Here is a 20,860-nt window from a genome sequence, read left to right as displayed (position 1 = left end):
TCAAAGGGGAGTGGATGGGGACATTGGTTTTAGTTGGTGAGAAGATTGAGTCTAAAGGCAAAATGCTGTAAACCTTTATTCTTGGCCTTTGTGGGGGAGAGGTGATACAGCCCGTCATGGAGAGAGGATGGTGGGGGAGACATTGTTATCACAGGAACATCAGGATTCACTGAAGAGGTGGGTTGCAGTTCCTGTTAGGAATAAGATGTGGGGGAATGTGTTTATATGTCAAAGAATGCAGAGTCCATGATAACAGGGAAAGAAAGGTAACTAGGCAGAGGCTGTGAGCATCTGGTAAGGGACTGTGGTGCAGTCCACATAGAGAAAAGGAGAAACGGAGAAAGGCAATAATGAGGGTGCTTTTTCTTTGGCAAATACAGGTATTAGAACTGAAGCGTGAGTGGGGATAGGCAGATGGTTTGAGAGACGTGTTAGCTTAGGGAGAAGAGATGGGATGTTTGCAAAATTTTATTGCTAGAAAAGTCAGCAACATCAGCTATTCCAGTATTCAAATTGATGGAGTAGAATCATTACAAAATTCTCTGCATATGTGCAAGGTTTAGACAGGACTAGTTTGCACTGATGTTTCATTGAGATTTTGATAAGAAGAGGGGGAGGACAGGAAAAACATACTGCTATGGGAAACAGCTTATTACACTAAGGACACTTAAAGCACATTTGTATTGCATTTTTTAAGCAAATGCATGTTACTTTTAAAGCAATAGATTCAAGCATATTCTTGCCAACATTGTTTAATATATGGGGAAATACACCAAAGTTTCGTATTTCAGTGTTTCTAGAAACTGTAGAAAAACCCATTTTCTACTGAGAAAAAAACAGAGAAGGTTTTCTTTTAAAGTTGAAAGTGAAATCGCATTTTTCCTTTACAAACCAACTATATGTTGTTAGCAAGAAGCAGACAAGAACAGCGAGAAACACCAGAATTAGTTGTTCTGTCTACTCCCCTCCACCTGCCAGCATCAGTGTATTTGTAAGACTATCAAAATCAAATACAAGAAAATGCTGGCTCATTCTTAGGAAAGCTGTGCATTGCTTTAGTGACGTTTGTTTTTGGCAGTGTTGTTTCTTCAGATGAGACGTGAGATGTTTGCCAGTTGGCTAAATGTGCAGCATCATTGCCGCTTCTGTAAGCTCGGCATCCTGATGTGGCTTCTCAGTTCTTGCTCCCCTTACCGTGTGCTCCCAGGAAGTTGAGTGCATTTAGAGTGTGTCATTAGCTCTTAAGTCGAAGTTTGGACGACATCCTTTTTCCTTTGGGTGCCTTATTACTCTACTTATTCTTGACCCCCATGGTGATTCTGTTAATGCTAATTTTTTAGTTTCATGTTTTTCCATTAGAATTTGAAAGGCTCCAAGCTTGTCTTACTAATTCCATCCTATTCGTGGAATTCATGGTATCTGAATTTCAACTTGTTGAAATCAATGAAACTTAAATCAATGCTGAGAAGTTGTTTTTGCAATTGAAAAAAAAAAACCCCTATTGGAATGTCTTTAAGATAAGTCCTGTGATAATGAAATGTACTCCTTAGAACTATGCATGTGGCATTTGGGATTATTGACTTCTGTGTTTAAGAAGTAAACCTTGCTAACGATGGTGCTGTTCAACAGTGATTTTTACACTTGTGCACAATCCAAGCAATGATGTTTAATTATTCTACTCATGTGCCAAATGGCTGTGTTGTTTTCTTATAGAACCTTGGTTTTCCTCTTTGTACTTCCTTGTTTTACTTGGTCCAGAAGTTACTCACCTTTGTAGTGAACAGTTAAAGCTCCGATGTTTGGAGTATTTGTTCAAGAGTAGATATTGCCATCCAAGTTATGAGCCAAAGACATTTGGGGGATATTTTAAATAAATATGGTTTTGCTTGTTTATTTGCAGTCGTTTTTGATGTTTTGCTTAAATTGCCAAGTAATTATAAGTTGGATGTTTTGGCGGCCTCTAGCTGATTTGACATCATTGTTAATAGTCCTTTGTATTTTTTGCTTTGTGGATCCTTGGTGTTATTAGGAGGAGTTTTTTGAGCCGAAGTAGTAAAGCAATTTATTCAAGGACCTACTTGACTATGTTTTGAGGGTTAACATTTCTAAATTCTAGATTCTTTTCTACCTCAGCCTTGTTGCTCCTTTTAATTCACATTAATGAGAAGGAAAAGACTCTCAGTCATATATCCATGTTTTTGAAGTTCAATAATACATAGGTATCAGCATTTATAATAAGAATATACAGTTTAAAATATGAACAGTGATATGTAGAATAATACACATGCCTTTATATATAGATACACAAACACAAGTAAAAGATTAGCTCTAAGTTTTGCTTTATATGATGTCTGTATTTGTCCTCAGTCAAGGAATAAAATGAAGGAAAATTTAAAATACTCCCAACTTTGGTTGGCAAAATAGAACTCAAGAGTTAAAAATCATCTGATGCCAGCTTACACAGGAATTTTTAAGGTTTTGGTAGAGTCACATGGATAGACTTACCCCAGGGTAGCTTTTATAATTCAAGCAACATGTTTTTATATTTTATGCATTCATTTGTATTAGTTGGTGGGGTGCAAGTTGAGAACTAATTACTTCTTATTATCCAAATAAGTTTTCATCATTATCTCTGTGCTACTTAATAGCAGCACAGTGGAGGGAAGTATAATTTTGAGTATTCACGTGCCTACTTGTCTGTGTAAGTTTAGTTTTAAGATGTTTTTTCCCAGTGACTCACCTTCATTAGCTTTCCAGAAATGACACTTGGAAAGACAGTCCTCGTTTGGATATATAAGTTCTTCTGTGCTTGTTAAGAAGCAAGCCAGAAGGGGGGTGCCTGGGTGGCTCAGTCGGTTAAGCCTCCGACCTTGGCTCAGGTCATGATCTTGCAGTTCATGAGTATGAGCCCCACGTCGGGCTCTGTGCTGACAGCTCAGAGCCTGGAGCCTGCTTTGGATTCTGTGTGTCCCTCCCTCTTCCCCTCTCGCCCTCACTCACTCTCTTTCTCAAAAATAAAATTAAAAAATTTTAAAAGTCAAGCCAGAAGATTTGGGGGGAGATGGTGGTAGAAGTAGCTTTAGAGTTTTTCAGTATCTTTTGACTGTCATTTTCTTCCCATTTCTAAATTAGTTAAGTAAAAGGAGAGCAGCTAGACAGTAAAACTAACCCCTGGACAACATTTACACCAAAACTAGGTAGTAAGGTATCCCCCAAAACAAGCCACCACCCAGCCACAAACCTGTAGAATATCATTATCTTTAAGAGGAAAAAAAGGAAGCAAGGTGCCTGAGAACAGGAGAACCGCAAAATAGACAACAGGTCTTTAGTGGAAAACTCAAAAGTCTGGTTTGGGAGAACTGTGAAACTGGGAGGAGCCCAGAGGGGAGGGTCTGCAGTCTCTGGGGTGCTGGGTTTCTGGAGTCCTCAGACCTGACCCACCAGGGCTTCCTTCCAGCAATAGCCTCACACTGGACATACTGCTAAGAATGAAACTGACATAGCAGGTCTGAGCAACAGAGACGAAAGAAAGAAATGGGTAATCTAAAGTAGGGCAAGGGAAGAGGACCCTGAAATCAAACTCAAGTACCCTATTTTTGAATACTCCACAAAAGCAAAAGAAGAGGGAGCTCTGTGAAGGTAGAGAAGCTTTCCAGAATTAGGAAAGTTAATTTCACAACAATGACAAAATTGAGCACTACAAAGTATCAAGTTTAAATCTCAGGGGTGCCTGGGTGGCTCAGTGGTTAAGTGTCCGACTCTTGATTTTGGCTCAAGTCATGATCTCACAGTTTGTGAGTTCGAGCCCCATGTTCAAGCTTAGGATTCTCTGTCTCCCTCTCTCTCTGCCCTTTCCCTGCTTGTGCTCTCTCTATCTCTCTCTCAAAAATGAATAAATAAACAAATGGACAAACATTAAAAAAATTTGACAATACATTATATTTAAAAAGATTAAATCTCATATAAAGTAAAAGAAAAAAAAATCTTCCAGCCATTTAAACAAAAGGAACAATATGACTTAAAAAGGAAAGAAAATTAAATAATCAACAGCAAAGCTTTATACCAAAAGATAATGGAGGGACATATTTAAGAAACTCAGGGAAAAAAAGAATGTGAGTCAAGGATTTGATATTGAGAAAGCCAACCTTCTATTATCTAGTAAAGATACAGGAAAATTCTCACCAAAATATAGGAACTTGGGTAATATTGTACCTAAGAGCACTTCTTGAAGATTTATTAGAGACCAGTCTTCAGACAACCAAAATAATAGAGAAACAGCATCCTAAGAACTGGTAGAGACCATTAAATAAATTGTTACCTGTAGAGCTTAAACTATGTGGGGCTAACTAGAACAGGTTCCTACTGACCAAAGATAGGACAATTTGAGCTTCAATACTGATAATAATTACAATAAGCCAGAATACACCAAATATGTTAAAAATCTATGAATTCATAATGATAAGTGAAAATAATTTTAAACAGTGGTCATCTTCAAAGGATGATAGGAAACCAGTGCATTACTGGGGAAATAGGTCAATGAAAGAGAAAAATCACACATGTAATCCTGCCTTTCCTGAATGAACTATATTACTGAGTGACCAGATAGTAGATGAAGGGACATGTTTTTATATAATTATTTAAACTAACAGATGAAAATGAATGATAGAATCAGAATATTACCATTTTTAAGTCCCCATTGGATGGATATAGATATTTAGCATGAAGGCTGCTAGGATCACTGAAGAGTGATAACCAGACCTCACGTGCCTGCCAAACACTAGTGGTAGATAGTCTTGCCAGATCACACTTGAGGCTGATACCTCCTCTGGAGCCAGCCACTAGTTTGCAGGATACCCAAAGGATTGAGGAACATGCTGAACTACTGCACCAAAAATACACAATCAGCAAAGTTGAGTGAGGTCAAATTGCCTGTGTTTTCTAACAGATAAATTGTAAGGAAATGTCAAGTATGGAGGAGAAATCTGCACATTAAAAGTGACTTAAAATATATCAGATTTTTTTTTAAACTAGTGAGACTAAACTACAGTGTCTAGGGGTAGACACTGGGGTGAAAAAGTATTTTTTAAACACAAGGTAGCTATTGCTTATAAAAATGAGGGTAATGGTTATTATGGAGAGAAGGGAGGGCTATGACTGGGATGAGGAACATGGAAGGGGCTTCTGGAATGTCTGGAAAAGTTTAATTTCCTGACTGGATGATATTTGCCTTATAATAATTCACTAAGCCCATTTACATAGTCTCTTCAGCAAAAGGTGGTGGGGAAAACTGGACAGCGACATGCAGAAGAATGAACCTGGGCCACTTTCTTACACCACACACAAAAATAAACTCAAAATGGATGAAAGACCTACATGTAAGACAGGAAACCATCAAAACCCTACAGGAGAAAACAGGCAGCAACCTCTTTGACCATGGCCACAGCAACTTCTTAGTAGACGTGCATCCCTAGGCAAGGGAAACAAAAGCAAAAATGAACTATTGGGACCTCATCAAATAAAAAGCTTCTGCACAGCAAAGGAAATAGTCAACAAAACTAAAAGGCAACCAACAGAATGGGAGAAGATATTTGCAAATGACATATTGGATAAAGTGTTAGTATCCAAAATCTATCAAGAACTTATCAAACTCAACACCCGAAAACATATAATCCAGTGAAGAAATGGGCAAAAGACATGAACAGACACTTTTCCAAAGAAGACATCCAGATGGCTAACAGACACATGAATGGATGCTCAAGATCACTCATCATCAGGAAAATACAAATCAAAGCCACAATGAAATACCACCTCACACCTGTCAGAATGGCTGACATTAACAACTCAGGCAACAACAGATGTTGGTGAGGATGTGAAGAAAGGGGAACCCTTTTACACTGCTGGTGGGAATGCAAACTGTTGCAACCACTCTAAAAAACAGTATGCAGGTTCCTCAAAAAATTAAAAATAGAGCTGTCCTATGACCCAGCAACTGCAGTACTAGGTATTTATCCAGAGGATACAAAAATGCTGATTCAAAGGGTCACATGCACCCCAATGTTTATAGCAGCACTATCAACAATAGCCAAATTATGGAAAGAGCCCAAATGTCCATTGACTGACGAATGGATAAAGAAGATGTGTGTGTGTGTGTGTGTGTGTGTGTGTGTGTATACACACATATACATATATATGTATATGTATATATATGTATATACATATATATATGTATATATATATATATATAATGGAATATTACTTGGCAATCAAAAAGAATGAAATCTTGCCATTTGCAACAATGTGGGTGGAACTAGAGTGTAATATACTAAAGGAAAGAAGTCAGAGAAAGACAAATAAATGATTCTAGTCATATGTGGAATTTGAGAAACACAACAGATGAACATAGGGGAAGGGAAGGAAAAATAAGATGAAAACAGGGAGGCAAACCATAAGAGACTCTTAAATACAGAGAACAAACTGAGGGTTTCTGGAAGGGTGTTGAGTGGGGGGGATGGGCTAAATGGGTGATGGGCATTTAGAAGGGCGCTTGTTGGGATGAGCACTGGATGTTGTATGTAAGTGATGAATCACTAAATTCTACTCCTAAAGCCATTATTAATTACACTATATGTTAACTAACTTGGATTTAAATAAAATTTAAAATAATAATAATTCATTAAGCCATACATTTGTTGTAGATAGTTTTATAGATCTGTGTTTTATTTTTACAATAAATACAATAAAAAGAATTAAAAAAAATAAGTTGGTCCAGTCACAAACATTTTAAGCATGGTTATCCCTGGGTGGTCAAAGAGCAGACAGTTTTAAGGTTTTCCTTTTTTCTCTTTCATGTGCATTTTTTCCCTAATTTATGTACACTCAGTGTGTCTCAGACATGCAATTTAAAGGTTATCAAATGACATTTCAATATAAGTTTTGTAAAAATCAACCTACAGGGTGTCTTAATGTAATAATAGGTATTTTAGTCAATGGCTATGGGTTCTCTCTTTTACAAAAGTTAGGATTGTTGCATTTTTCTAGGAGAAGTGACATAGTGCTGGTATGGTGAAAAGACCCAGGTTTGTAAGAGCAGCTTTCTCCTTACTGATTTCTAGGTCTGAATCCTGGAAAGCTGTAGTGTCTTTGTCTGGAGGGGTCAAAAAAGTGATGCTAATTTCACTGCCCTTGATAGGAAAATGAGACTGAAGGGAATCTATTTATAAGGGGCAGGATTCTATGCCAATTCTATGCCTTGTCTCATACAACGAGATCTACAAAATCTTTTGTTCTCCTTCTTTCTTTTCTTAACAGCAATAGATAAAAACCTAGTCTTTCAAGAAATGCATGGATAACTTTACCAATGTGGGACAATTTGTGTAATAATGAGTGACTTTCAAGTCCATCCTCAGATCATAGTATCAATAGTAATTTGCTTAAAAAAGAAAAAGCACAAACTATTATACCTAGCGTGAAGATAGAGTTGAGTTTGATGATATTTATTATGCTAGGTGGGTGGTCCTCTTTTTTTTGCTTTTTACCAAACCATTGCTCTTGCACTTTGAAATAGAAGATATTAGGTACTGTCATTAGGTAGCAAATTAGACCAAATACGTAAAAATATCTCTTAACTTTTTTTGGTGAGAAAATAGGTACAATTCATTTTCTTGACTCTCTTTCAACTAAAGAAATGCATTCTGCTAACCTGAAAATAACACCTCATTCTTGTGGGATGAATTATCTTCCACTTTTTCTTTTAATATTACATAAAATTTATGGCATTAGTGAATTTAGTGCCTTTATAACTATTGTAGAAGAAAAACTATTGGTTTTTTTCTTCAATATGAAAATCGATCAGGAAATAAAAGTATGCTCTTTCTGTATGAGAATGCACTTGTTTTATCAAATGTTAAATTTGAACATGATCAGAAACTCGAATTTAACGTCAGCCCCTGCTATGCCCTCTGGGGAGGCAGGTAGTTGCTTTTTACTTGTTTTTCATTTCGTTTTGTTTTGTGGGAGGTGGTTTTTGTTGGTGGTGGTTGGCCGGTTGGTTTTGCTTTGTTCTTCCGTGTTTTGAATGTATTTAGCTCAAGAATGCTTGATGTGGAGTCAGACTTGTACTTTTGAATGATGTGTCATTTCTTTCCCCAAGCAAAAAGTTCATGGAAAAACCTAAATTTAGATAGTTAGAACATTCTGCTAAGTGGAAGAAGCCAGTCACAAAAGACCACGTACCGTACAATTCCATTTATAAGAAACATCCAGAATAGGCAAATCCATAGAAACAGAAGTGGATTAGTACTTGCCAGAAGCTGAGGGGAGGGGAGGGGAGGGGGTAAGAGTTGGGGGTGGGTAGTGATAGCGAATGGGTACAGAGTTTCTTTTTGAGGTGATGGTCACACAACCCTGTGAATATATAAAAGCACTGTACTCTACACTGCCCAGTGGAGGCAGACAGGGTAAGTGGCCCGGGGCCTGCCCACCTCTCCTTTTCTCCCACTCACCCCACTCAGGGCTGCCTGAATTAAAACCCGGGGTATGGCTTGAAAACCACTGGCTCTAGTGGTGAATCCTTTTTACTGCCAGATGAAGGTGGACCAAGTAAAAAGCTGGAGGCTGGTATTTCCTCATATATTAACAATGTGTTAAGAGCAGACCTGGAAATAAATTGCATCATAAATGCTTATCCTTGCATAGGGGCCACCTTTTTGTACTTCTGTCATAGAAAGCTTCTTCCCTTCTTCGCTTTACCAAAACATTCAGGGAAAATATCTACAAATACAATGATCTGCAGCTGTGATACCCATTGCTAGAGGTCCAGATGTCCTTTACAGTAGATGATATGTCCTTTTGGCTTTATTCTCAGCCAGAGATATTCCGTCTCTAAAAATGTCCTTCTTTATTCCCAAATGTCTTTCTTATTTCTCCTGTTCTATCTGGTTAGATCTTAGCGCCCCCAAACCATCATCTCTCTTAACAATATTTTGCCTTAGGTTCGTTTTCATTAATAGCTTATTTTCTATACTTCTTTATATTTGGAAGGATCAGTACCTAAATAACTACAGATATTATATGGTTTATTCTGTGTTATTCAGGGAAAGATTGAACATTGTGGGTCTGATGGCAAGGCCTTGGGACAATGTGGGTGGTCCTTGCTATACTTTTTTTTAATGAGATAAAAATTGATGAACTTTAATTATAAATAAGTTGCTTATTTATGTTTCTTCTCTGCTCTGCAAGCCTAGAGAATCAAAAGTTCCCTTAACTGTGTACTAGAAACAGACACATTTAGGTAGAATAAGAGCAGATGGAAAGCTACAAACTACATAAGGGCTGACTCAGAATTTAGTTGTTTTAAAAAATAATTATATTTTTTTTAAGCTTCTGTTTGCAAAACAAGTTGGTATGAGTCCCGGGGATGCTTGCCATGAAGGAAAAGATGATGGACTGGGGAGGGTGCAAGTAGAGGGGGGCAGGCAATAAGTAAGCAGTGTATTTAGCATAGTATTAGAATAATAAACCATTATTCTAGAAAAGTCCTCTGGTTTTGTTTTGTGAAGTGATTGGAGTGAGGTTTATCCAGGTTTGTATTAAAAGCCAACTAGCAGGGGCGCCTGGGTGGCTCAGTCAGTTAAGCGCCCGACTTCGGCTCAGGTCATGATCTCACAGTACATGAGTTCGAGCCCCGCGTCAGGCTCTGTGCTGACAGCTCAGAGCCTGGAACCTGCTTCACATTCTGTGTTTCCCTCTCTCTCTGCCCCTTCCCTGCTCATGCTGTGTCTCTCTCTGTCTCAAAAATAAATAAACATTAAAAAATTTTTTTAAAAAAGCCAACTGGGAGTCCAACGACTAAGGTTTTAATTGAGTCCTCTGCAGGTAATGCAAATTTATTAAATACATCTTCAGAAGGACTAAAGTTGGCATCTGTATAACATATTGCAAATAAAAACTAGAATTGGTGATAACTGAGGCTTAGGGAACAGTTTATAAGATGGGAAGAGGGAATGGGGTTGGGATAGATTTCAGCCCATGTCACCCTAAGTGATTATTAACTAATCACCTTGACATGGCTAAGGAAACAGTAACATTTTATACTGCATTAAAAATTTAGTCCATGTTTGGGAGCCTGGGTGGCTCAGCCAATTAAGCATCCGACTCTTGATCTCAGCTCAAGTCTTGATTGCAGGGTCAAGAGTTCAAGCCCCACATTGGGCTCCATGCTCAGCAATACCCACCCCCCCCCCAAATAAAATAAGAAAATAAATATATATTAAAAAATAAATATAAAAGTTTAGTCCATATCATTCTTGGGAATGACAGATGGGTAGTATTCCTTACAATATCGCGGCCTGCTCTTTCTCTTATGTTATTGCTTTCTCATGTTCCATACTTCAATATATGCTGGCTCATGTGAAGTCATTAGACTTGTTTATTCACCTTAGTGGAAACCATGTTATATCCAGAATGCTTCATCATCACTAAACATTTAGTATCAAATTGCAACTCTTTCAGTAACAGGAATCAACCAATAACATTGCCAAAACTAATTTTACTTCATGGCCTAAGTTTTTAAATATTGGGGAAGTGAGCTAAGGATGGTTTATTTTCAACAGAAAATAAAAAATTATAAACTGATTGCTGGATGTGTTTAATGATGAGTCCTGATTGCCGTGTTATTTCATGACACGACTTGTTATTCCAAAAATACATAAAGCCACTGAAACTGTTTGTTATTTCATTGCATGAATTTATATCTGCTCTAATTTTATTGGAGCTAGATATCTCCTTCCATTTTAATGGGAGAAGTATAATTTTTTCATCCTCCTAGACAACATCTGGGGAAGATGTACGAGACTTCACAAAGGTGCTGAAGAATAAGTTCAGATCAAAGAAATACTTTGCCAAACATCCTCGGCTTGGCTACCTGCCTGTCCAGACAGTGCTTGAGGGTGACAACTTAGAGACGTAAGTTCAACTTTAATATTAAAACTTCTATGTACTCTTTTATCTGATACTGTCTTTTATTATGTTAGTGACACCCAGAGAAATTATCTGATACCAGAAAGAATTTGTGTTTTGGTAAAGCGTTTCATTTTAAAAGAGGTAAAACTAAACTCGGAATCAGTCTTCACAACATGAATTTTTACTGTTGGCTTTTGATAATACCATGGCTAAAATTTTAGGTTTAATTTTGCATGTGTTCCTCCACTTTAAAAACACGTATTACTGTGTGTTCAACCTTTGCCTTGGTCATGTCTTTTCCTCTTAAAAATACTTAGAGCCAATTGTGGTATATGCTGTTTCATTACCTTACTCATTTCCCATTTTTCCTCCTTTGGGGATATTTTTGCTATTTTATGGAGTATGTGTTGCACTTATTTTACATGTTAAAAAATTTTTTTAATGTTTTATTTTTGAGAGAGAGAGAGAAAGAGAGAGAGAAATGGAGTGTGAGCAGGGGAGGGGCAGAGAGAGAGGGCAACACAGAATCCAAAGCTGTTAGCACAGAGCCCAGCATGGGGCTCCAACTCATGAGCCATGAGATCACAACCTGAGCCAAAGTTGGACGCTCAACCAGCTGAGCCACCCAGGTGTCCCTATTTTACATGTTTTTAATGTAAATATATTAATAATATTGAGTCTCTTGCTTTTGATATACCTGTGCTAAAATCACATCAAAATCTTACATTTCTAATTTATTTTCTCTTGAGCATGAAGACAGTAAAACAAGATAGCTGTATACGGTACATAGACAAAATTTCTTTGAAGTATGTAATTCAATTTTATAAGCATGAATGAAACAAAGTCTCAAGGTAGCAAAATTACTATGGCATTATAAGGAAGAGTAGCAATTGATAGCCTGAAATGAAAAGAAAAATAATTTTTAAAACAAGCCAGAAGAAATGCAAGAAGTAATTTTAAATTACTAAACAATTATATATCAAGATCAAAATAGGTCTGATTTTAAATTTTTGAATCATATTTTGTTTTGTTTTCTTTTATTTTAAGAAAGAGAGCATGTGTGGAGGGGAGGGGCAGAGCAGGGGGGAGAGAGAGAAAGAGAGCGAGAGAGAACGAGAGCGAGAGCGAGAGAGAGAGAGAGAGAGAGAAAATCCCAAGCAGGCTCCATGCCCAGTGCAGAGTCTGACCTGGGGCTCAATCTCACGACTGCGAGATCATGCCTGAACTGAAATCAAGGGTCTGCCGTATAATTGATTGAGCCACCCACGTGCCCCTGAATCACTTTTTAAAATATCAGCATAAACATGACTTCCGTGGCAATTTTCTTACACTCCAATCTTGGGAAAAATGAACTTTTATTGCTAGTCATTAGTAAAGTGCCTAGTCATAAAAATAGTGATGTTCTAGTTACAGAAAGATGCCCTCTCAAAATGCCTATAGAAAAGAAACTCAGAAGTGTGAAGTTTTCTACATTATACAGTAGAAAAAAATATATAATAAGAAGTATTAAAAAGTGTGTTGAGTGCAATTTTTGTGCAATCAGTCTTTCTTTCTTTAACCTTTAAAACCCACTGTTCATTTTATTGTGTATCTGAGAGATAAGCAGAGAGCAGTAATAGTCTAGTATTAGGACAATCCATGTCTCAAAGATTTCAAAGTAGAGGACAGGCTATTTGGCCTGGATTTTTTTCCATATAAAACTTTGTAGAACACTGGCTTTGCTGCATTTTTGTATAAATGTATGTTGTGGGGTTTTTTGTTAATTTGTGGAACTTCTAAGAAGCAAAAGAAAGACCACAGCCAAAGCACAGTAGATATTTCATCGCTCCGTAGGTACTGTTATGGGCGCACAACTGTATATGTTGATAGATCCAAAAATAGCACATACGCATTTAAAGCATACAAAATATTTCAAATTTTTTGACAACTTTGATATCAAACTGTGTACAATTAAAATATTATGCCTCCCAGTTATTTTTTTCACAGTACATTTTAGAACAAATTTTGTTGAAGCAATCTCAGTTTAAAGAGAGCTATTCATCTGCTTAAAATCCATAAGGAAAAGTAGATTTTTGGTTCTCTCTTTGTTTTGTGGGTACGTATTTGTCCTTTTCTTTGAAAGGTTTTATGTTATTACATTCTTATTTGTTTTACTATGTAATACACAGTTTAACTGTGCTGAACACCCCATGATAAAGGCACAATTTTACTTCCCTTGGTATCAGATCTAATTAACCTTCGCAGTAATGCCTGAAGCATAGAATTATCACATAGCTTTTTTTTTTTATAGGATAATTTGATAAGTTTGAACTAGTGATGTGCCTTTCACTCTTATGATAAACCATTGGTATTTTGTGTCCCAATATCTACATCCTTCATATGAATCATGCAGGTCGATTCATCTTTTTTTTTAAATTCCTTTTAAGCATTTTTGATAACTTTTCTTTTAATGTCAAAATAATCATTGACATCAATCATTCTATTCTGAGTGACTCAGTTAAAGTAAAAAAGAACAGAAAAACATGCCAAATAATTTTGTGCTATGATTTTTGGCTGTAATTCTGAAAATGCTTCATTTCATCTATCATGAATTTACCAGCATTTTCAGAGAGAGGAAAACAAGAGAAAGAAAGGAAAGAGTATAAGATTAAATCAGATGTCACAAGATTCTTTTTGAAAAAGATTTATGAGATACTGGATAGAGTGGGCAGGTTTTCTTTTTTAAATCATAGAACGTGTTTTTGGAGTTGGTATAGTTCATTTTTCTGCTGAGCCCTTTCTAGTACAGGGCCACTTAATCTTCTGGTGTAACAATTTATGTGAGTGGGTAGTAAAGTTTGATTTCATTTATTCTCCTATTTGTGGGAGAACATTGGAGAAAAACCAGCCAAGTGGTAAATGTGTTAAAGTTATTTATGAAGCTGATTGGAATTTTCTCTTGCTTCTTTCTTTTTCATCCCTGCAAAATGTAGTGTCTTATCCTATCCAGTAATGAGATATGCGTGCATGGAGGGTATTTAGGGGAAAAATGAGTTACTACTAAAAGGAGGTAAACAAACTCATGCTTAGGTTTATTCAGTTAATTTTGTAACTATGTGTGCAAGAATTTTCAAAAAATAAATCAACATAAATGAGTAAAACTTGATTAAAGAGTTACCATTGAGGGGCACCTAGTTGGCTCAGTTGGTTAAGTGTCCGACTCTCAATTTTGGCTCAGGTAATGATCTCATGGTTTCGTGAGTTCAAGCCCCACGTCAGGCTCTGTGCACTGACCCTAGGAGCCTGCTTGGGATTCTCTGTCTCCCTCTCCCTGTGCCCCTCCCTCACTTATGCTCTCTCTGTCTCTGTCAAAATATATAAACTTTAAAAAAAGGTTTAAAAAAAGTTAGAAAAATTTGCCATTGAACATAAACCTAAGAAACAAGCTAAAATAGTGACAAAAATAATTTGAGAATTTTGAGAGATTATTTTTGGCTAAAAGGTAGGTTGGTTTCCTTAAAGATTAAAGAAGTAAAATAGACACTTCTGCCTGATGTTGGTTAAAGTGGAATAAATGAGTTTCATTGTTCTTTCGAGTTCTTACTGTAGCAAGAACCAACTCGTAGTCAAGTGTAACTATGGTTGTGGAGCACTGGATTGGAGGAGGTGACAGCTAACCTGAGACCTGGAAGATTAACAGAGCTAGACTTGCAGTGTTTGGTGTGGATGACGAAAGGGAGAGTTTCTAGGCAAGGGAAGTATCTTCAAAAGCCCAGAGACAAGATCATTCTGGAAACTAGGGTGGGAAGCTGGGAAGAGTAGCAAGAAATAAGAGAGGAGAGAAAAGCAGGACCTACCTAATCAGGGGCCTTGTAAATCATGCCAAGGTGTTTGGGTTTTATCGTGAAAGACATAGGGAGCCATTGAGGGTTTATATGTGAGAGCACACTGGGACCCCACTTACTCTGGAGCAAATGGATCAAAGAAGGCAAAAGACGGGAAGCCTAAGGCATTAAAAGAATCGTTAAGTTTTTCAAGGAAAGTCTGGATCGTATTTCATGTTATATTAAGTATATTTAGTAAAGAGTCTGATTCTTTGCATATTAGTGTGTGATTAACCAAAACACCCTATTCAGCCACCACTCTGGAAAGCAGGGATAGGCTACATTATTAACTGCGGACTAACACATAGATCGGTCTTATTTTGAACCCTCTTAAATTATAGACTCTATAACTATGCCGCAGTGAGGATATGGCCTTGTTTGTGTCTCCCAGAATTAAATGAGAAGATGTATCACTTAACCTTTCTTTCTCTACAAATCAAAATACTTTGAAGTCAATGAAGCCTTCAGTTTGACTTTGTTAATCTTTATTTCTTTTCTTAGACATGTTCTCAATATATAAAAAACTTACTTTTGAGAACTTCTTTGGTTCAGCCTTCTACCTCTGCCATTCTTATCGTAGTTCAATGAATCATTTTTGTGCTGACTGCATTAACTCCACAAGAACTAGTCATGTGGTTTCACAGAGCTTTTCCAGCTTCAATTAAGATCAGAAATACATATTTCTCTCGTGCTTAAAGTTCACTGCAAATGTTGTAGTACACTTGAGTTTTAGAAATGCTCTCTCAAGGAGTTATTATTTTTTGGAAAGTTTATAGTAAATCATTCACGTAACATTTAACATCCGTATCTATTGAATAACACTGTGTTGTTTCATTGTTGTTTTAACTATCTTACATGTGGATGATTAAGTCTATTTACAGATATTCTGACAGACACGGCCTGGATAAATGCCTGTTTTTGAAAGGAGGTCCAAATAGTCTTAGTTTTTCATCCCAGTAAGATGCCCTTCTTCTCTTAGTCTTTGCTATTCAAACATCAACTTGTGCTTCCAGCAGGAGATAATGAGATCATTAACTTTTTCTTAAGTTTGTATGTATAATAGAAATAGAATCAAGTAGATCTAGAATGATTTAAACTTTCCTCCTTTGTTTCAATCAACATGAGCTCTTGCAGGAGACTTATTTAATTAAATAGAGAACTCATTTCCTTTAGACTTCTAAAATTCCCATATTCATCAGTAGCTCCCCTAGGGTCCCCCAGGGTCGGGAGTGGTACTGAACGATCAAGCTCCAGAGTCAGGCCTGACTCAAGCCGAACACATTTCCTGATATTATCAGTTTCAGAGATTCAACTTCCGGAAAGAATTTTGTGTGAAGAAAGCGTATCACCATCCAGTTGCTTTCAGCCTTATTGATAACGTAAACATTTGGGGCTGTGTATAGGGGAGAAGATCTAGGTAACATCTTCTTTCAGTGTCTCTGTGAGTTGTGATACTCTGTGTACACGTGGATTCGGATTTTTACATTGAAAACTGGACAAAGAATCAGAACAATCTCATTTTACTGCAACGCTGCCATCAGTGGATAATATAGTCTTTGGAATTTAACTTTATCTTTCTGACCAAGTTTCTTCTCCGGGAAGAACAAAAATCTGATTGCATCATCCCTTGGTATATTATGGAGCATTATGTTTAAACTTATTGCATGAGCATTTTTGTTTCTTTCTTTTTTTTCCAATAAGACCATCTCAAGATGTGTTTGCTGTCCTGTAACAAATATCCTGTAATATTTGTGAAAAGCTCCCGCAGGCACTTGAATACACAGCATCTTCTCCAGAACAAACAGGGACTTTGTGTTACTTTTGATTTCCCCCCCGGTGCACCTCGGGGCGACCAAACGTGAGAGTAGAAGGCGGTTGAGAATGCCTTCTCCCCCAGCCTCCCGCTGCTCTTGTCTGAAATCGCTCTCGAGTGCTAGTTCTGTGACTTCTGTTTCCCTCTCCCCCTCTGCAGTCCTGTGACACTCATCAGCATGTGGCCAGAGCACTATGAGTGAGTATTCACAGCTCCGTCTGCAGGAGCCGGCACTCTGATCGGTGTCATTAGCAGGGGGGTGATTATGAAACTCGTGAACTAAGAGAATAGTCTACCTCCTGGGTAACAATCCTCATGGTTTGTTTGCATGGCAAATTCAGTGTTTAACCAAGCTAACATTCCTAATGGCAACATCTGTCAATATTGGAACATAAAACTGTTTCTTTGCTTTTCCTTTTATAGCCCCTCACAGTCTCCTCAGCTGTTTCATGATGACACCCATTCCAGAATAGAACAGTATGCCACACGGTAAGAGACTTTGATGGGAGCCCTCTGCTGCGCTGCCGCCCAGAACGTATCTATTTCTGTATGAATCCTGTAGCATTAACATGCCTTGATTTAAGGGATGTTTTGTGAGAGTCGTGATTCCATTATATTTGGAATCTGGGCTCTCATCTTTCCATGTTGCAGTTTGCACTTTACCAAATACCTGCAATACATTCTGTGAAGAGTAAATCTCCATGGGATGTGATTATTGAGCTCATGAGAATCCAAACACCATACAAAACAGGATTTAGATAGTGTAACCCAGTTTAATGAATGAGAGTCGGAATTGAAAGTGTTCTCAGGAGATGGTGCACATGTGACTTACCATATGTAATTAAATTTATGCTAATGCTTTATTATAGAGATTTATTTTAGACTCCTTAAACAATATAAAGTATCGTCTGGTCTTGATGGCATGCATAAACTTTCATAAACGAAGGGTATAGTAACTATCTCTGGTGCTAGCAAGTAGCTATGCCTAAAGAGGTTAGTTTAAGCATCATATAAATAGTAACATTCAAACTGGGTCTCAGCCAGACAGAATTTCTGGGAAAAGGCAGGCTTAGATTAATGGAAAAATGTACTCAAAAGCATTGAGCTGGGAAAGAACATGGCTTGTTTAAAGAACTGCAAATAAAGGAATGAGGAATAAAGGAATAGAAGCTCAAGTCAGATAAAGAAGGCCCACTTGCTAAGGAGTGGGGCTATTTCTTTAGTTAAAGGGGGGTCATGGAGAGTCTTTAGGCAGGAGAGGAGCATAATCAGATTTCTGAGAATGAAAACCAAACTGGAGGGTCTGGGAAATCAGTTAGGAGCCTAGGTCCCTTGAGAGTCTATATAACATGGTAAAAGATGGAGGCCGACAAGTCTAAAGACAGTGGTGGTAGAAAGGTAACTCAAGATGAGGTATTATTTTAAATTTCCAATCTTGTTAGGAGATTTGGACCTTTTCCTATTTTGTCAGAATCATGACAGTTTGAGAAAAACAGAGAATGGACCTCCAACTAACCATGCCCCGTGTGGCCACACTGTCTAACCTCTTTCTTTTCATTCTTCAGCCTGGCCCAGATGGAAAGGACTAATGGGTCTTTCCTCACTGATAGCAGCTCTACCACAGGAAGTGTGTAAGTAAAACATGAAATTAGCACTGCCTGGGAAGGCTAGTTTCTGTGTCCTGGCTGTCGGAAGTAATCTTCACTGATTGTGGCTCTGAATTTTGATCCCAATCAAAATTGATAAGTGTGGTTACAAAAATGTCTACATAGATTTTATGCTCTCAAGCCGTGATAACATAAGTTGGATATGTTTATTTATTTAGTTTCATATAAGTTAATGAAAAAATCCTGTATTTATCAACTAATCTGCCTCAGGAAGATCGGATTGTTTTATGTATAAATACAAGTATAGATATTCATTCCATTTGTCAGATACTTCTTGTTGATAATTAACAGATGTATTTCCATAGAATAATGCCCTTCTGTAAAATCCTCTTTTGCTGACTCGCATTTTCTCCATCATCTCTGCCATTTAACAACTATGACCCACACAAGTTTGGACATATAGTTCCCACTCTTCATTGAAAAATATTGTTTCTCTTGCCAATATTTTATTATCTTAGCAAGCAGGAAAAGCCTCGTTGACTTTAGAAAAATACTCTCAGAAAAATTTTCTAGGCAAATATTTTATCTCTGATTATCCTATTATTGTGTGTAATATTGTTTAGGACCTTTCCCTTTTCTTCCCTCTCCTCGGAATTAACATTTTTTTCATTTTGAATGATATCTAAGAGATTTCAATAGTGTCACATTTACTTGACTTAGGCAGGTTCATTGTTTGGATCTGGTGGGAAGCTGTAGGTAGTCAGGAAAGTTACAGAACATAATACTCAGATGTCTTATACTACAAAAGGCCATGGAGAGAGCCAAATTGAAACACTTTAAGCACTCTAATACAGAATAGCTTCCTACCAATATTTTTAAAAGTGTTTTACTATCATTAAGCTTATAAATAAAAATGTACGAGGTTTTTCAATTTTAAATTTCAAACATTAGCATGTTAATACTTTACAAGAATACAGTTGTGATTTGTGCATTATTATTCATGTACTATGAATATGAAACAATTCCCAAACCAAGATAATAGCATATTTATAATGCTTGTTTCATATTTAGCTACTAGTATGTATTTTATATAAAGCAGTTAGATATCTGGAGTATCCCCTAAATCAACATAATTTCTACAAGGTTCATAATAGCCAAAGAATTAGATGAAATAAAAAAATAGTAATAAAGACCAAAATAATTAAAACCAAATTTAAATTCTTTAAAATGTGTTTGTCATGCCCTCTGAACAGAGTAAAGGTAATGTTCAAATTTAGTACATCCTATCTTCAAATTAAAATAAACACTCTTTTTAAATTTATTACTGATGTCTGAGAAAAAGAAAACAATAATCAGATGACTACAAGCTGAATACATTTTAATATACCATCATTAGGGGCGCCTGGGTGGCGCAGTCGGTTAGGCGTCCGACTTCAGCCAGGTCACGATCTCGCGGTCCGTGAGTTCGAGCCCCGCGTCAGGCTCTGGGCTGGTGGCTCGGAGCCTGGAGCCTGTTTCCGATTCTGTGTCTCCCTCTCTCTCTGCCCCTCCCCCGTTCATGCTCTGTCTCTCTCTGTCCCAAAAATAAATAAAAAACATTGAAAAAAAAATTTTAAAAAAAAAAAATATACCATCATTAGACATATTAACTCATCCATCTGTCCAACAAATGTTTCTTATATACCCACCATGCAGTTACGTGCTAGGGCCAGTTTTGAGATCTGATGGATACATTTTCAGGAAGTTTGTAGGCTGTTTGTTAAACAGAGCCATTACAGAAATTAATTTGTATACACTTACAATTAAATAAATTAGAGTCAAATGAAAATGAAGGTAATACTCAAAACTCATCATGCTTTAGTCTACCTCATTGTACTATTTCTGTGTTCTTGGGGTAATTAATTGTATTTGTCAGATGGTGTGCAACTGCATGTCTTTTCCAGACTCTACATTCAGTAAAGTCATTAGTTTGAAATTGGCCTTGGTGAGAGTATTTAAACCGTAGAAATTGCAAAGGCTACAATTCAGTGCCTTTTTATTCATTAATTTTTTGGAAAGCTTGTTAAATGTTTATCAGCATGCCACTGCCATATACCCAGTACTGTAAAAGTCTATAGATGTAAATACTGTCTTCATGAGTCTTATGGGTTAGAGGAGAGATGATTAAGTGTTTCTACAGAGGAAGAGCATGGGAAGGGCATTTTTGGTAGAGAGAATAATGACCCCCAAAAGAAGTCTACATCCTAATCCCTGAAATTTAAGAAGGTGTCACTTTATATAGCAAGATGGAACTTGCACATGTGATTAAGTTAAGGATCTTGAGATGGGGAGATTATCCTAGATTTGGGTGGACCCCATATAATCCCATGAGTCCTTATAAGAAGTGGGGAGGGTCAGTTAGAGAAGAATATCACCATGAAAGAAAGAGGTCAGATACAGGGAGATTTCCAGATGCTACGCCACTGGCTTTAAAGGTAGAGGAATGGGGGCACCTGGGTGGCTCAGTCGGTTGAGCATCTGACTTTGGCTCAGGTCGTGATCTCGCTGTCCATGAGTTTGAGCCCCGCGTCGGGCTCTGTGCTGACAGCTCAGAGCCTGGAGCCTATTTCAGATTCTGT

At 37.3% G+C, this 20,860-nt stretch overlaps 1 protein-coding gene across 11 annotated transcripts in view; it reads left to right on the top strand.

The window, feature by feature from the left end:
* The window catches only part of UTRN (utrophin), a 574,142-nt gene that overhangs the window by 531,829 nt on the left and 21,453 nt on the right, over positions 1-20,860 (top strand). For 10 of the 11 annotated variants that reach the window (XM_047102476.1, XM_047102480.1, XM_047102475.1 and 7 more), the window contains 4 exons: positions 10,826-10,962; positions 16,795-16,833; positions 17,059-17,124; positions 18,201-18,266. In XM_047102476.1, coding sequence (XP_046958432.1) covers positions 10,826-10,962; positions 16,795-16,833; positions 17,059-17,124; positions 18,201-18,266 — 308 coding nt within the window. The remainder of the gene's footprint in view (positions 1-10,825; positions 10,963-16,794; positions 16,834-17,058; positions 17,125-18,200; positions 18,267-20,860) is intronic. The other variant, XM_047102482.1, reaches the window with a different exon arrangement.

The sequence above is a fragment of the Lynx rufus genome, unplaced genomic scaffold (assembly GCF_022079265.1).
Source record: "Lynx rufus isolate CCGP_SWC_20201006 ecotype Redwood Valley unplaced genomic scaffold, mLynRuf1.p SCAF_6, whole genome shotgun sequence".
Taxonomy (NCBI): domain Eukaryota; kingdom Metazoa; phylum Chordata; class Mammalia; order Carnivora; family Felidae; genus Lynx; species Lynx rufus.
This window is presented reverse-complemented; position numbering and strand designations above follow the sequence as displayed.